General features: G+C 52.2%; 2 protein-coding genes across 2 annotated transcripts; both read left to right on the top strand.

The window, feature by feature from the left end:
- Nucleotides 1-2,132: 2,132 nt before the first annotated feature.
- endou (endonuclease, polyU-specific) lies at nt 2,133-6,172 on the top strand. The gene is made up of 8 exons (XM_060068534.1): nt 2,133-2,286; nt 2,444-2,566; nt 3,805-3,982; nt 4,373-4,578; nt 4,782-4,895; nt 5,041-5,147; nt 5,469-5,611; nt 5,972-6,172. The coding sequence occupies exons 2-8, from the start codon at nt 2,461-2,463 to the stop codon at nt 6,084-6,086; spliced, it is 969 nt and encodes a 322-aa protein (XP_059924517.1). The 5' UTR covers nt 2,133-2,286; nt 2,444-2,460; the 3' UTR covers nt 6,087-6,172.
- Nucleotides 6,173-11,813: 5,641 nt separating this feature from the next.
- Nucleotides 11,814-15,103, top strand: LOC132470183 (neurogenic differentiation factor 4-like). The gene is made up of 2 exons (XM_060068531.1): nt 11,814-11,989; nt 13,387-15,103. Exon 2 carries the CDS (start codon nt 13,396-13,398, stop codon nt 14,398-14,400), a length of 1,005 nt encoding a protein of 334 aa, XP_059924514.1. The 5' UTR covers nt 11,814-11,989; nt 13,387-13,395; the 3' UTR covers nt 14,401-15,103.
- The last annotated feature ends 2,397 nt before the right edge of the window (nt 15,104-17,500 follow it).

Consider the following 17,500-nt stretch of genomic DNA (forward strand, 5'->3'; position numbering starts at 1 on the left):
CCTTTCTCCTCACTGCAGGACTGTTGTTTCCCCCAGGGGCACCAGCTCCCGGACTGTGTCTCTATAGTCCTGGTAATCCTCTCTCTGTCCCCTGACAGGCTGGCCTCATGTAGCGGTCGCTGTGATAATGGAACTGTCTCTCTATAGTCAGGTCATCTCGTCTCTCTGTTCCATACACTGTGGTTATAGAACTGTGTCTCTAGTCGGGTCATCTTGTCTCTCTGTCCCCAGACACTGTGGTTATAGAACAGTGTCTCTAGTCGGGTCATCTTGTCTCTCTGTCCCCAGACACTGTGGTTATAGAACTGTGTCTCTATTGTCAGGTCATCTCGTCTCTCTGTCCCATACACTGTGATAATGGAACTGTCTCTCTATAGTCAGGTCATCTCGTCTCTCTGTCCCATACACTGTGGTTATAGAACTGTGTCTCTAGTCGGGTCATCTTGTCTCTCTGTCCCCAGACACTGTGGTTATAGAACAGTGTCTCTAGTTGGGTCATCTTGTCTCTCTGTCCCCAGACACTGTGGTTATAGAACTGTGTCTCTTTAGTCGGGTCATCTTGCCTCTCTGTCCCCAGACACTGTGGTTATAGAACTGTCTCTCTATAGTCAGGTCATCTTGTCTCTCTGTCCCCAGACATTGTGGTTATAGAACTGTGTCTCTATTGTCAGGTCATCTCGTCTCTCTGTCCCATACACTGTGGTTATAGAACTGTCTCTCTATAGTCAGGTCATCTCGTCTCTCTGTCCCATACACTGTGGTTATAGAACTGTCTCTCTATAGTCAGGTCATCTCGTCTCTCTGTCCCATACACTTTGGTTATAGAACTGTGTCTCTTTAGGTCTGGTCATCTCGTCTCTCTGTCCCATACACTGTGGTTATAGAACTGTGTCTCTAGTCGGGTCATCTTGTCTCTCTGTCCCCAGACACTGTGGTTATAGAACTGTCTCTCTATAGTCGGGTCATCTTGTCTCTCTGTCCCCAGACACTGTGGTTATAGAACAGTGTCTCTAGTCGGGTCATCTTGTCTCTCTGTCCCCAGACACTGTGGTTATAGAACTGTGTCTCTTTAGTCGGGTCATCTTGTCTCTCTGTCCCCAGACATTGTGGTTATAGAACTGTGTCTCTTTAGTCGGGTCATCTTGTCTCTCTGTCCCCAGACACTGTGGTTATAGAACTGTCTCTCTATAGTCGGGTCATCTTGTCTCTCTGTCCCCAGACACTGTGGTTATAGAACTGTCTCTCTTTAGTCGGGTCATCTTGTCTCTCTGTCCCCAGACACTGTGGTTATAGAACTGTCTCTCTTTAGTCGGGTCATCTTGTCTCTCTGTCCCCAGACACTGTGGTTATAGAACTGTGTCTCTTTAGTCGGGTCATCTTGTCTCTCTGTCCCCAGACACTGTGGTTATAGAACTGTGTCTCTTTAGTCGGGTCATCTCGCCTCTCTGTCCCCAGACACTGTGGTTATAGAACTGTCTCTCTATAGTCGGGTCATCTTGTCTCTCTGTCCCCAGACACTGTGGTTATAGAACTGTCTCTCTATAGTCGGGTCATCTTGTCTCTCTGTCCCCAGACACTGTGGTTATAGAACTGTCTCTCTATAGTCGGGTCATCTTGTCTCTCTGTCCCCAGACACTGTGGTTATAGAACTGTGTCTCTTTAGTCGGGTCATCTTGCCTCTCTGTCCCCAGACACTGTGGTTATAGAACTGTGTCTCTTTAGTCGGGTCATCTTGCCTCTCTGTCCCCAGACACTGTGGTTATAGAACTGTCTCTCTATAGTCGGGTCATCTTGTCTCTCTGTCCCCAGACACTGTGGTTATAGAACTGTGTCTCTTTAGTCGGGTCATCTTGCCTCTCTGTCCCCAGACACTGTGGTTATAGAACTGTGTCTCTTTAGTCGGGTCATCTTGCCTCTCTGTCCCCAGACACTGTGGTTATAGAACTGTCTCTCTTTAGTCGGGTCATCTTGCCTCTCTGTCCCCAGACACTGTGGTTATAGAACTGTCTCTCTATAGTCGGGTCATCTTGTCTCTCTGTCCCCAGACACTGTGGTTATAGAACTGTCTCTCTTTAGTCGGGTCATCTTGCCTCTCTGTCCCCAGACACTGTGGTTATAGAACTGTGTCTCTTTAGTCGGGTCATCTCGCCTCTCTGTCCCCAGATGCGTTGGCCACCTGCAGCGGTCGCTGTGGTTACGGGACGGACAGCGGCTACCCCTGCCAGTGCAACACGTCGTGTGAGCGTTTCGGCGACTGCTGCTCCGACTACGCAGCCCTCTGCAAAGGTGACTGAAGCCGGCCGCCTCCCGTTAAGACTCCCACACGACTGCTGTGATCAGGGGAGCGGTTCGGGTCCGCTCGTGAGTCAGAGAGATCCACCAACGCCTCCTCCTCCTCCTCCTCCTCCTCCTCCTCCTCCTCCTCCTCCTGTTTGGCCCCCAGACGCTGCCACCTCCTGTATGGGCCGCTGCAACGAGGCGTTCGACTCCCAGAACAAGTGCCACTGCAACTCCAAGTGCAGCCAGCACGGCAACTGCTGCAGCGACTACAGCAGCCTCTGCGGCGGTGAGACCAAAGACCTCCTCTGCTCTCCTTCTCTCCTCCTCTCCTTCTCTCCTTCTCTCCTCCTCTCCTTCTCTCCCCTGTTCTGCTGCCCGCAGCCTCTCCTCCTCTCCTTCTCTCCTTATCTCCCTTTTCTCCTCCTCTCCTTATCTCCTCCTCTCCTTCTCTCCCAGTCCTGCTGCCCAAGGCCTCTCCTTGTCACCTCGTCTCCTTGTCTCCTTCTCCCCTCCTCTCCTCCTCTCCTCCTCTCCCCGTCGTGCTGCTCGCAGCCTCTCCTTCTGGCCTCTGTTTGTTTTAAAGTGGCTTGTGGTCTGGTTCTCAGGGTCCTGGTAGATTGTGCGATGAGTCTTTCCACTGAACTGAAGGGTGGAGGAACCGATTAATCATTGAGAGACGGTTATACTTATGTCACAATCCGGCTCTGACTTCACCGTAACATTTATTCAGCGTTACACAACTTACACAACTGAAGGTTCACACTGAACCGGAGCTGTTTCCAATGATGTTTACCTACTATTTGTTATTGAGGATAGTTTGAGGGAAAAGGTCAACGACGGAATTATCTATCAATGATCTATGATCAAGAGCTTGATTTCCAGGTTACCCAAATATGGTCACATACAAGACAAGATTAGAATTTTCTTTCTCATTTCAGTATCCATGGCGACTCATTTTGCGAACCTAGCCTGCCATTCACCATACAAACCACCGGGTGTCACTGTTGTGTTTTGCGTCATAAATACTTGAATCTGTCTGGGCTCCTCCGGCATCATGTTATGAATGAACAGTATAATCATAGTACACCATGTATGTGTGTGTGTGTGTGTGTGTGTGTGTGTGTGTGTGTGTGTGTGTGTGTGTGTGTGTGTGTGTGTGTGTGTGTGTGTGTGTGTGTGTGTGTGTGTGTGTGCGTGCGTCCGTGTGTGTGTGTGTGTGTGTGTGCGCGTGTCTTTGTGCGTGTGCGTCTATATGTGTGTGTGTGTGTGTGACTGTCTGTGTGTGTGTGTGTGTTTGTGTGTGTGTGTGTGTGTGTGTGTGTGTGTGCGTGTCTTTGTGCGTGTGTGTGTGTGTGTGTGTGTGTGTGTGTGTGTGTGTGTGTGTGTGTGTGTGTGTGTGTGTGTGTGTGTGTGTGTGTGTGTGTGTGTGTGTGTGTGTGTGTGTGCGTGCGTGTGTGTGTGTGCGTGCGTGTGTGTGTGTGTGCGTGCGTGTGTGTGTGTGTGTGTGTGCGTGTGTACCCACAGGTGATGCAGGTGGAGGTGGGGGCGGTGGCTCCGTCAGCGACAGTGAGATCAAAGCCATCTCAGAGGCTCTTTACAGCCTTGACTCCAACAAGGCCTCCACCTCAGAACTGGTCCTAGACCCTCAGGTCCTGGTGCCCGACTCCCAGACCAGCTCTCAGAGAGACCTCGCCCCTCTCCCGTGAGATCCATCAATCCAACTTTATAGATACAAACATCCATACATAAGTCATCCCTCACCACTCCAAGTGCTGAACACAGAACTGAAAGTAAAAGTTAATTAAAGGTGACAGATTATAGTAACATGGCTAATCAAACTCACACCTGGTGGTATAATATGCCACCTTTAAGAACAGGAGTTTGAATACAAAGATTGAATGAATATATCAAATAACATTATACAACTAAAACTAATTAGAAAGGTGGCCGTGCAGGCTTTCACATCTTGCCGTTCCTCATCGGACGCATGGCGTTGGTTCCCAGCCGCTCTCTATGTTAAACCTCTGAGTGTCCCAGGGTGAGGCATGGAGGGTCCTCAGCTCCCTGACGTGTGTCTCCTCGTCTCCTCCAGCTTGTTCCAATTCCTGGACGAGGAGGCCCTGTTCTCCAGGCCCACTTTCGCCGCCCTGGTGGCCCTCCTGGACAACTACCAGCGGATGACGGGCCAGGACGAGGACTTCAGCCCCCAGCAGCTGGCGGAGCAGGAGGCCTTCGTCAGGGAGACCATGTCCAAAACGGCGCTGGGCAGGAAGCTCTACGCCTTCCTCTCCTCCAACGGTACGGCTCTCAGCTCATCATTTGTTTGGTCATGGTTTGGTTTGGAATGAGTCCTTATGGTTCTGTTTGGATCGAGTCCTCATGGTTCGGTTTGTCCTAATGGTTTGGGTTGAGTCCTCAGGGTTTGGGTTGAGTCCTCATCGTTTGGATTGTGTCCTAATTGCCTCCCCCGTCAACACTGTGGGCTCTGTGTGTCTCCGCAGGATACTACGCCTCTGAGGAGGACTTCCTCCAGGACCTGAAGATGATGTGGTTCGGTCTCTACTCCAGGAACAACAATAAGAAGGATTCCAGCGGCTTTGAGCACATCTTTGCAGGTTCCTGAGGCACCACACAGACTACATGTCTATGAATGCCGGGTTATTTATTATCATCGGGTGCAGTGTTGCCAGATTGGGCCCTGAAATCGGGGCCCAATCTGGCAACACTCATCGTGTGTTGACTTCATATCTGTGTCTTCAGGAGAGATCAAAGGAGGGAAGATCTCTGGTTTCCACAACTGGGTTCAGTTCTATCTTCTGGAGAAACAGGGCCTGCTGAACTACTACAGCCACAGCTTCGATGGACCGGTAGGCCTGATACCTCATCTTCACCCTCAGTTTATCGCCGTCCGTCACTCCAACGTCCTCACCTGAAGCCACGGCAGCTGTTTCAGTCAAATATATTGAATCCACGCCTTGAATGGAAAGATGGATTCATTGGTTTGATTTGATGATTCTTCTTTCTTCCTTTCTATCTATTCTTCCTCCTTCCTTTCTACCTTCCCTCCTCCCTCCCTCCCTTCCTTCCTCCCCCCCTTCCCTCCTCCCTCCCTCCCTCCCTCTCTCTCTCCCTCCCTCCCTCCCTCCCTCCCTCCTCCCTCCTCCCTAATCCCACCCTCTCCCTCGTAGTGGACCTCTTATCCAGACATTTTGGGCATGCAGTTCCGATGGGACGGATACTTCAAGCAGGTGGGCTCGGCCATCATGGGCTGCAGCCCTGAGTTCGACTTTGCCATGTACAGCCTCTGCTACATCACCCGCCCTGGGAAGAGGTCAGCATCGCTTCATCTACATTTACATTTACATTTAGGGCATTTATCCAAAGCGACTTGCATCAGTACATTTGTCAGAAGAAAGGGATACAACAATATATCGCTGTGTCGGTACAGTAAAGCGGTTCATAGGACCAAGTGCCAAGCGCTAACAATAACTAGGTTAACCAACAAAGATAGCTAGGATAAGATGCTACACGACGCTAAGTGCTGTTTTTAAGTACAATGACGTACAACATACAATAAGGGTGTAAGAGGGGAGTGGGGGTGTGGGGGGAGTAAGGGGGTAGGCTATGCAAGGACTGGGTGAACTCTGGACGCTCGTGTGTAGCTTACCCCCTGTGTTCCCCCCGTTCCCAGGTGCTACCTGAGCCTGGGAGGCAAGCAGCTGATCATCCAGACGTACACCTGGGACAGCTCCTCCTACGGGGACGGAAAGAAGTACATCGGCTCCGCCTTCCCTGCCACGCCCTAGGAGATAGGATGCTGACCTATGGGAGCCCGAGAGCCGGCAACCTGCAGAGCACACATGTGTGACTTTGAATAAAACACCTGAACTAAGCTTCCCTCTTGGTGATGAGTGATCAAATCGAAAGGTGCATTTTGTTAATAAATTGATTCAACCAGTGAAACATGAATCGTAGCATTGTGGAGCATCTGCTTCAGTGTGGAGATGTTGTTGAGGAGAGCTGGAGAACACAATGCCTTCTAACGGCCGTGAGCGAGCTGCGCCTAATGGGCCCAACAAGAGCTTTACGCTCACAATGCAGACCTGGGACCAGCGGCCGGCCGCACAATCCCTTACTGTCTCCTCCACCGCTCAACACAAACCAAAGGCAGCGTTTTGCATATAAACCCCAGAAACAAAAGGACAGTAACTGATCCCATTCTGCTTGACCTGCTCCAAACAGAAGCAACTAAACCTTCTCTATCAGCTGTCCCTAAAGCCGCGTGTGCCATCCCAGCTGGGGAGAAGTTGTGTTGTATGTCTGTGTGTTTACATATCTGTATGGGTGTGTGTGGAAATATTTATGTGTGTGTGTGTGTGTGTGTGTGTGTGTGTGTGTGTGTGTGTGTGTGTGTGTGTGTGTGTGTGTGTGTGTGTGTGTGTGTGTGTGTGTGTGTGCGTGCGTGTGTGTGTGTGTGTGTGTGTGTATGTGTGTGTGTGTGTAAATACATTGACATATATTTATATATCTCGATATATAAATATTTTGTGCGTATATTTTGAGTGTTTGTGTGGTTTTGTATGTATATATGTATGGGTGTGTGTGTGTGTATGCATATATGTGTGTGTTTGTGTATATATTTATATATGTGTGTGTGTGTGTGTGTGTGTGTGTGTGTGTGTGTGTATGATTATATGTGTGTGATTGTGTGTGTTTCAATTTATTTACATACTTGTGTGTGGTGTGTGTGTGTGTGCGTGTTTGTAGATATCTTTTTTAATGTGTGTGTTTGTTTGTCCGTGTGTGTTTGGATATTTATATATATATGTATGGATATATTTATGTATGTGTGTGTGTATGCGTTTAGATATATTTGTTTGTATTTGTTTGTGCATGTGTGTGTGCGCGTAGATATATTAATATGTGTGTGTGTGTATGTGTGTGTGTGTGTAGATATAGTAAGGAGTGTGTGTGTGTCTATGTTTGTGGAGATATATTAATATATATGTGTGTCTGTGTACGTGTGTGCATGCGTGTGCGTGTGTGGTTGTGTGTGTGTCTCCAGCTGGGCAGGAGGTCCGGTCCACTCTGTCCCTCATCCGGGGTGACTAACAGGATAACTGCGGGGTCTGCCGACGGAACAGGGCTGCATGTGAGACGCCTGTTTAAAGAACGTCTTCCAGGGATGAATCTGATCAGGTCTATTGTCCGGCGGCGTCCATGCAGAGCAGGAACAGAGGAGTCACTTCATGAGCCTCTCTCAGCCGGTCCTCCGTCGAGGTCCCCCCGTACGGGTCAGCTCTCGCATTGAGTCCACAACAACGCCGCCCCCGGTGTCTCCGACACTCTTTGGTCGGAGCGTTTTAAATTTTATGAGCGGCTGACCCCAGAAATTAGAAAAGCAAACGCAGCCTTCTCGAACACTCCCTCCCGCTCCTGCAACCGAGCGGGATTCAATTAGCTCCCGTCGGCCCGAATAATATAAAAAAACAACTCCATTGTTTCTTTTGTCACCCACACAACTTCATAATCGAGTTATAGCTGGCCACCCGCCAGCCCCTCGCGGCCCCCCCAAACCGGGGCTCCTGTGGGCCCCCACGTCCCGCCACCTGACTTGTGTTCGGTAATTATATTACGGCGCGCCCCCGTTAGCGTGCGGCGGCTAATGGCCACGCGGCCTCCAGCTGCAGAGACAAAGCTGCTTACGGCCAGACAATGGGGGCCGTGGAGGGACGCCCAAGGCGCTCAGCCAATGAGCACACACAACAGGGGGCCAGCCCGGGCTTAGGGACAGGGGGGTAGGGGGTAGGGGGGGGGGGGGGGGTTAGCGCCGAGGCACAAGGCCTGTCTCTTCACTTCGTGGCGGGACCCCTCACAATGAGCTGGTGGGCCAGGGGTGCCCGGTCAGCGTCACCCTTGGCTCCGGGTTTGGGTGGGTGCTGCGGGGCGGGGGGTTAAGTCTGGCTGGGATGCCGGACCCTTGTCGGAGTTGACGAGGGAGCGTGACACGCAAAGGAACGTTCATTCTGCGGCGCGTTTGGGTTCTAAAGACGACCTGGAGGCCCGCTTTGAGAGGAACGGAGCGGGGAACAAGCCCAACTCTTACAATCAGAGAAATGGAACTGTTTGTAGCTGCAGTGTGTGTGTGTGTGTGTGTGTGTGTGTTTTTTTGTGTGGACGTGTTGGTTGTGTGGTGTGCGCCTGTTGCATGTGTGCACATGTGTGTGTTTGTTTTGCCCAGTCTCTCGTCGAATGTGTGCACGTCAATTCACGCGCGGTTAACTGAGAGGTTAACGACAATGTGACATTTTAAATTGCACATACACCAAAACTCCAAGACACACACACAAATGCACACTCACACACCAAAACACACATACACACACACACACACACACACACACACACACACACACACACACACACACACACACATTCCCAAAAAAACACAGACACACAGATAAACGCACATACAAACATACACACAAAAACAGACACAGACACACACACAAACACATACCAAAACACACCCAAACAGAAATAGACACAAACGCACACACACACACTCATACACACACACATGCATAAATGCGCGCACACCAAAACACAGACACAAACGCACACAGGCATGCACACACATACATACATTAACGCACACAAACTCACATGCACATTTAGACACTCACCAAACGCTCACTCATGCAGCCACTCTCGCAAACACACACACACACACACACACACACACACACACACACACACACACACACACACACACAGACACACACACACCCAGATAAAGTCGTGGTGTAAAAGTAGTTCCTGTCTCTCTGAGGAATTGGACTCCAACAGATGGACTCCCTGTCCCGTGCACTGGGGACCCAAGACAAGGTCACGCTGATTGTGCAGCAGAGTGGAGGGAGGGCAGTTCATCTGCTCTGCGCTGCTCCCCCTGGTTCTGTCAGGTGAGGGGACCCTCTGGACCCCATGTCGTGTTCAGGTGAGGGGGGGGCTGATGTAAGGTCCATGTGAGCCAGGAGATACCAGGGTGCTTCACCGTCCAAACGCTTGCCAAACAAAGCACCCTACGGTGCTTAAAGATCGGCACACATGAAGGGACGTCAGCAGCGGTCCAAATGTGCTTTTGGTTTTTCTGATGCACATATCTGGTGTTGTTGCCTCCTATTTTTTATCTCTGGTTGCGGTTGAATTATACTTTGAAGTTACGGCGTTGTTGAGATGATCTCAGATATTAAACTATTATTATTATTAAGAGGATGAATATCAAAGAGGCAGCGGGCAGGAGACAGGAGGCAAGGGGTAGGAGACAGGAGGCAGAGGGTAGGAGACAGGAGGCAGGAAGCAGGAGACAGGAGGCAGGGGGTAGGAGACAGGAGGCAGGAGGCAGGAAGCAGGAGGAAGGAGGCAGGAAGCAGGGGGCCGGAAGCTCCAGGCTCCATGCTCCAGGAGACCCAGGCTCCAGGCTCCAGGAGACCCAGGCTCCAGGCTCCAGGAGACCCAGGCTCCAGGCTCCAGGAGACCCAGGCTCCAGGAGACCCAGGCTCAAGGAGACCCAGGCTCCAGGCTCCAGGAAGCCCAGGCTCCAGGCTCCAGGAAGCCCAGGCTCCAGGCTCCAGGAGGCCCGGGCTCCAGGAGACCCAGGCTCCAGGAGACCCAGGCTCCAGGCTCCAGGAGGCCCGGGCTCCAGGAGACCCAGGCTCCAGGCTCCAGGAGGCCCGGGCTCCAGGAGACCCAGGCTCCAGGCTCCAGGAGGCCCGGGCGCCAGGCTCCTGGAGGCCTGGGCTCTAGTATTCCCAGGCTAGCGGTCCTCCGGGGAGGCCGGGACACGCAGGCTATTCCCTCTCCGGGCTGCAGGTGTGGAATAGGGGGCGCGGGGATCCGAGGGGAGGAGCGGCGAGGAGGCGCGGCGGCGGGGGACCGAGGCGGGACACGGGGGGGTCCTCTGGGGGGAGGGTCCGCGTCACGTGCTCCTGCTCCACAGGAACTCATCACAGCTGAGTTCAGATGAAGTCTAGCGGGAGGAGCCTCCCCCCCCGCCCCCCCCTCCCCAGGGTCAGGGGGAGGTCAGGAAGGACCCTCTGGTTCAGGAGAGCCGGCTCACTGAGGGGGTCCGGCTCACTGAGGGGGTCCGGCTCACTGAGGGGGACCGACTCACTGAGGGGGTCCGACTCATTGAGGAGGTCCGGCAGATCTGAAAGGGTCCTGGACTCGAACTTTGAGCTCTCGACTTGTCCTGTTCGACCCATATTATTCTTAAATATTTATAATCTATTATTGAAAAAATTATGACGATAATTATTAGGAATATGAAAAACGAGGGGTTATGTTCTATGCATCAAGACTGCTTGATGCATGAAGCATGAGATCAATATCTGGTTTCTTCTTAATTTCTCAAGCAAAACAATACCCTCTTGAGGTTATATATACATATACATGTATATATAATAAATAGTAATATATGTATACGTAAATATATAAAAACACTAAAAATGGTACTTTGTGAATCAATGTTGAATTGGTTTTAAATCAATGTCTTGAATTCATGTTATTGGATGAAGGGGAAATACAAGGGTCCGAGGGAGGGGGGGGGGGGGGGTTAGAGGGGCTCACCCTGGTCTCAGTGGGGAGGTGTGTGTGTGTGTGTGTGTGTAGGGGGGCGATCTCACCCTGGGCTGCTCGCTACTCTATCGACCTGCAGAGTGGCTTATGTCCTGTCTCGTGAAAATGACTCTTCGGCCAAATCCGTGAAATAGGTCCTGCCAGGCCAGATCGGGATTAAACCCGCGGTCTATTGTGCGAGGTAATTCTACCCCCCTTCCCTCCTCCACTTCGTAATTGACCCCTCCCACCATGAACGCGAAGAACTGCGGAAAATCTTTTTTGTGCAATTTTTTTTGCCCGAGTGCAGTTGAAATAAAAATTGAAATAAGAATAATTAGCTAGTCAAGAGTGTTAATATTTAAGTTTTGATTACTAATACACTACAACTACTCATTTGAAAACTTTCCCAGCCATAAAAAGAAATAGCCACAATTCGCATTCAATATGAATTTATAATATCTTTCCTTCCTTCCCTACCTTATATAATTAATCTTTATGATAGGCCTACTTGATAAATATTCTCGCTGATCACAGGCTGACCTCGGCCGCGGGGATGATGAGTGAAAGAGCGACGGCGCGAGCACCTGCTGCACGCGACTTGAAGCTGTCACTTAAAGTTAGACTCACGCGACAGAACACACACACACACACACACACACACACACACACACACACACACACACACACACACACACACACACACACACACACACACACACACACACACACACACACACACACACACACACACACACACACACACACACACACACACACACACATGGGGGTGGGGGGAGATGCTGCCACGGGTAGGCCACGCGCAGGCGACACTTGTGGATGTAAGTAGGGGCGGGGTATAAGCAGGGGGCGGAGTGTAAGTAGTGGGCGGGAGTCAGCTTCACGTTAAAGCCGGGGGCCAATGCCGCGCCGCAGCACGCGTCGCCAGCCGCCCGCTCGACCAGAGGAGATCAGCTCAGTGGATCAGAGTTGAATTCAGTGTTGATGGTCACAAGAGGCTCCATTACGCCATCTCCTGATTTAAAGCATCTTTCCGGAACCGCAGCTCCTCAAGTGCTCCTGGATCGTTGAGGTAGGCCTATGTATGAACTGCGGATTGATGGAATGTATCGTTAGGACTCGGTAGGACTCGGTAGGACTAAATTGGACTCGGTTTGACTCGGTAGGACTAAGTTGGACTCGGTAGGACTCGGAAGGACCCGATAGGAATCAGTTGGACTCAGTTGGACTCGGTAGGACCCGGTAAGACCCGCTAGGACTCGGTAGAGCTTTTTATAGCGAGAAATAAAATTTCTCTGGGGGTAAAAAAAATCCCCCAAAGAAAAAACTTTTTTCGCATCAATAACATCATGACTTATCTGACATTCCTCTTTCTTTAATAATTATCTGACCATCCTCTTTCATTTAAAAGTCTGATGCGTCAAACTTTATGCATTTCAAACCCAGACGAATGTGCGCTTTATTCTGACGCAGCGGGTTTATATGCTCTCCGGGTCTACAGCAACAACAACCCGTTTAGATCAGGATTTATTCCCTTAATTAAATCAAATAAAATACATAAAGGCCGACCCAAATAATCAATGCAATGGACAATAGAGTATTTAGTCATTTCGCAGTGCGAGGCGTGCTCTAATTCAGGGGGCCGTGTTGCGCTGATCTGGGACCTCCGGTAATCCCGCTGCCAGCCTCATCTCCCCGCAAATCCCGCACTGGCCCAGATTGAAGGAGCATCATGTCACTGCGACTTTATCTTGTCGTGGAATTACGAGTTTTGAACTTCCCTCGGATTATTCCAGCCTGTGGCTGCGTGCACCTAAAGTATAACTGCACAAAGATTACCAGAACGACGGGATTTACTGCGCACAATAAACCCAACGGCATCTACTGAGTATAGTGGGAAGTAGAGCTTGCCACTATAGAGCGGGAGCTGACCAGTGCTGAAATTATATCACAAGGAAATACAGCGTAATACGTAGACCCTGTAGGGCTTTATAGCCTGCAATTTAACAATACATTATCTTCCGCATTTATGATATGATTTAAATATAAATTCGGACGTTGTGGTCCAGCTCCACTCAGGACCTAAGATTCCCTTTGACCCACAAAGATTCCCTTTGACCGACGAGGCGAGCCAAGACTCTTCAGCCAGAGATAAGAGGGCTAAATATAGGTGACTTACCAGGACTAGGTTTCCTGGTGGATTTAGGTCCCGGTGTGACACCCTAGTGGCCTACAAGCCCTGCGATGTGAGAGTCTACTAATCACTGACCAGACGCCTCTGTCTGTGTTTCCATGTTGATACTGAATAGATATTTTTAGGCCGGCATTTCTGCATTAATTTATGAAAATGTTTTCCACTCCACAAAAGGGAAACGTGTTCTTAATGTGAATAATGAATGTTAATACTAAATGTTAATGATAAATGTTAATAATACATTTTATTAACGTTGCTTCTTCTCCGGTCCACAGGGGGCGACCATGGCCAAGCCGTACGAGAGAGCCGGCTCTCGGGACGAGGACGTCAGCCCGTTGCAGTGGACCGACGGGGACATGAGCTCCCCCGACACGGAGGGCCCCGACACCGAGGGCCCCGCCACGCCCCACATCTACAGGTTGGGGGCCCCGGAGCCCCGGGGGGGTGGCAGCCAGGTGGGCAGCGAGGACATCGAGGATGACGACGACGACGACGACGACGACGATGACGAGGACGAGGACGGGGCAGACGACGACGAAGAGGGCCCCAAGAGACGGGGGCCCAAGAGGAAGCGCATGACCAAGGGCCGGCAGGAGCGTTTCCGCGCGCGGCGCGTGAAGGCTAACGCCCGCGAGCGCTCGCGCATGCACGGGCTGAACGACGCGCTGGAGGGCCTGCGCGGCATCATGCCCTGCCACTCCAAGACCCAGAAGCTGTCCAAGATCGAGACGCTGCGGCTCGCCCGCAACTACATCTGCGCCCTGAGCGAGGCCCTGGAGGGGGGCCAGTCCCTGGAGAGCCGGGCCTTCCTGGAGACCCTCTGCAAGGGCCTCTCCCAGCCCACCAGCAACCTGGTGGCCGGCTGCCTGCAGCTGGGGCCCGGGGCCGGCGAGCAGACCCAGGACCGGACCGGGTGCCCTCGGGGGCCGCCGGCGATGGGCGGGTTGGGGTACTCGGGCTCCCCGGGCCTGCCCAGCCCCCCCTACGGCAGCCTGGACTCCGCCCACCTGCAGCACATGCGGGCCCTGAAGGGGGCGGGGCCCGAGCAGCAGAACGACTACGGGGCGGCGGGTCTGGGGACCCCCCCCTACGACGGGCCCCCCACGCCGCCCCTCAGCATCGGCAGCAACCTGGTGGCCAAGCAGGAGAGCTCGCCGCACTACGGGCCCCCCCAGCACTACTCGCCGGCCCTATACCCCACGGCCGGCTACGAGGTGCACCTGGACGCGACCTACGACCCCTACCACCCGGCCCACATGACCCCCACGCAGATGATCTACCGCCACTAGGGGGCGGGCGGACTTTGAGGAGCTGCGCGTTCTGCGGGCGCCGCAGCAGAGACAGGACGTTGTGAAGAGCTGCGACCATGACTCTGACGCTGTTTCACCTTAAGACCAAATAAGTCATGTCCTGTTTTGGGCCTGGCTGGAGGCGATGCTGCTCTGACCTCTGACCTCTGAGGCTCTGGGCTGATGGACGTCTTCCGGTTTGCATGACTTTGCATCGAGCACTTGGGACACAGTTGTGGTAACGTGGAGCAGTGAGAAAAATTCCTTATTTATGTCCTGATCTGATATTTATGAGGCTCTGATTGTGTGTGTGTGTGTGTGTGTGTGTGTGTGTGTGTGTGTGTGTGTGTGTGTGTGTGTGCGTCTTTTCTAGATGTATTAATAGTTGTGTCATGCTGTGTTCTCCATGTGGCCTGACGTATACTGATAGTATATTCTCTACGTTGTTGTTTTTTCATGTTTTGCACTTAAAATAACCTAAAGTCGATGTTTTAGCGCATTCACAACCCTTTGTAGCGAGGTTTCACCAGAGGGGACTTCTCAAGGAAATACCAAACAGTTCTCAGGTGAAACTGGCTCATTATGTCATTAAAACAAGATCCACTAACGATGCAACACCCATTTTCATTGGCTGTGTCGTTCTATGTTCTGTATGTCTAATTTATTCTCCCGATGATCTGAAATAAACAACCTCATAACTTAACTATCATTGGAGGGTCTTTCTTTAATCATCCCTCTGTTGACCTTTCCCATGGTTCTCCATGTGGGGGCCCCTGAGGGCCCGGGGGTCAGAACTTGCTGACCGAAGTCAGACCCTGGGGGGGGGGCCCCTACTGATGACCGGGGGGGGGCCCCTGCCGTCCGGGGTCAGACCCTGCGGACCGGGGGCCACTACTGATGAGTGGGGTCAGACCCTGCGGACCCCCGTGGCCCCTGGTGCTGCTGTACGGGCCCCCAGCCACCGGGGCCCCCAGCCACCGGCCACAGGCTTACGCTCCATTGTGCGTGGCTCACCTCTCGGCTGACTCCGTGACACGCAGACAGGGATCCGGTCTCTCCTCGGGGCCCCTCACATCCCCCTCTCCATCTCGGGGCCGGTCTTGTGGTTTGAGCTCCGCTAATCCGGTCCTAATGAAAGAGGAGCGGGATCAAGGCCGTGATTAACGTGGCTTCATGGCCGACCGGCTCACACACTTTATTCCTCCATAGATTGGGACGCGTAATCCGCTCCTTTCAGCAGGGGGGTCAGACCGTGTCACGGCACATCAGACCCGGTCCACGTCAGACCGGGTCCACGTCAGACCGGGTCCAGGTCAGACCAGGTCCACGTGCTGGTGCCCTTCACACACTAACGAAACGGCACCGTAACACTTATATTGTACACTGCACGCACGCACACACACACATATGCATACACACAAATACATACACACACACACACAAATACACACACACACACACACACACACACACACACACACACACACACACACACACACACACACACACGTAGACACACACACACACACACACACACACACACACACACACACACACACACACACACACACACACACACACACACACACACACGTAGACACACACACACATAGACACACACACACACACACATGCACGCGCGTGCACTGATGCCTACTTTAAATGGTGCTGGGATTAATGGTGGTTGCTATGGGGTTGCTACGGGGTTGCTATGGCGCTTGTTTGTCTGTGACCTCATGACCCTGTGGCCGGACCCAGTGGAGCTGAAAGGAGCAGTGGAGGGTGAGGAGCAGGTGACCCTACCGTAGTCAAACCACAACACATCACAACGGTAATGTTATTCATGTTAATGTTATTAACAGCGCAACAGGAGAACGCACCGCTTTTTCAACAGTGTATCGTGGGCTGATGTGATTGGCCCCCCTGGACCGATGGGAGGACAGACCACCCACTGAGCGCTCGGCGGGGTCAAAGGTCGCTGTGGTCGGGCTCCTCTGTGGGTAGGATCCAGTGCACGGCCGCGGTGCACTTTGACCTCGACGGCGGGCCCCGCCCACGTGGACGGCTCCGCCCCTGGTCCGGCTGGCTGGGCGGGTATTAGGTAATGTGGGAGTTCATACTATGGATTAAAACATAATCCTGATCAACATGGGCACTGATGGACATGCCTCCCTGATGCGGTCTGAGAGAAATATATTGCTTTGTTCTCTGTTTTGACAAGGATTAACTTAAGCCGCTGTGTGTGTCTATGTGTTTGTGTGTGTGCTCGAGTGTGTGTGTGTATGCGTCTGCGCGCACGTGTGTGTGTGTGTGTGTTTGTGTGTGTGTGTGTGTATGCATTTGCACGTGCGCGCGTGTGTGTGTGTGTGTGTGTGTGTGTGTGTGTGTGTGTGTAGGATGTGTGTGTGTGTGTGTGTGTTTGTGTGTGTGTGTGTGTGTGTGTGAGAGAGGGTCATTGGTTTCAATGTATTTCCTAAAATTGATTGTTGGATTGTGTATATTAAGGTGTTGGTTTCATTCCGATCCCTCTTATGATGGTTCTGTGATAGGTTGCCCTCCTCCTCCTCCACCCAGAGTCGCACAGCAGCCCACTGAGAGACCGTGGGTCAACTCACCAGTAACCCACTGGGTGGGTCAGTCTGCTGTCACCAGTAACACACTGGGTGGGTCAGTCTGCTGTCACCAGTAACACACTGGGTGGGTCAGTCTGCTGTCACCAGTAACCCACTGGGTGGGTCAGTCTGCTGTCACCAGTAACCCACTGGGTGGGTCAGTCTCGGTCACCAGTAACACACTGGGTGGGTCAGTCTCGGTCACCAGTAACACACTGGGTGGGTCAGTCTGCTGTCACCAGTAACACACTGGGAGGGTCAGTCTCGGTCACCAGTAACACACTGGGTGGGTCAGTCTCGGTCACCAGTAACACACTGGGTGGGTCAGTCTCGGTCACCAGTAACACACTGGGTGGGTCAGTCTGCTGTCACCAGTAACACACTGAGAGGGTCAGTCTGCTGTCACCAGTAACCCACTGGGAGGGTCAGTCTGCTGTCACCAGTAACCCACTGGGAGGGTCAGTCTGCTGTCACCAGTAACACACTGG

The sequence above is a fragment of the Gadus macrocephalus genome, chromosome 13, assembly GCF_031168955.1.
Source record: "Gadus macrocephalus chromosome 13, ASM3116895v1".
NCBI classification, from domain to species: domain Eukaryota; kingdom Metazoa; phylum Chordata; class Actinopteri; order Gadiformes; family Gadidae; genus Gadus; species Gadus macrocephalus.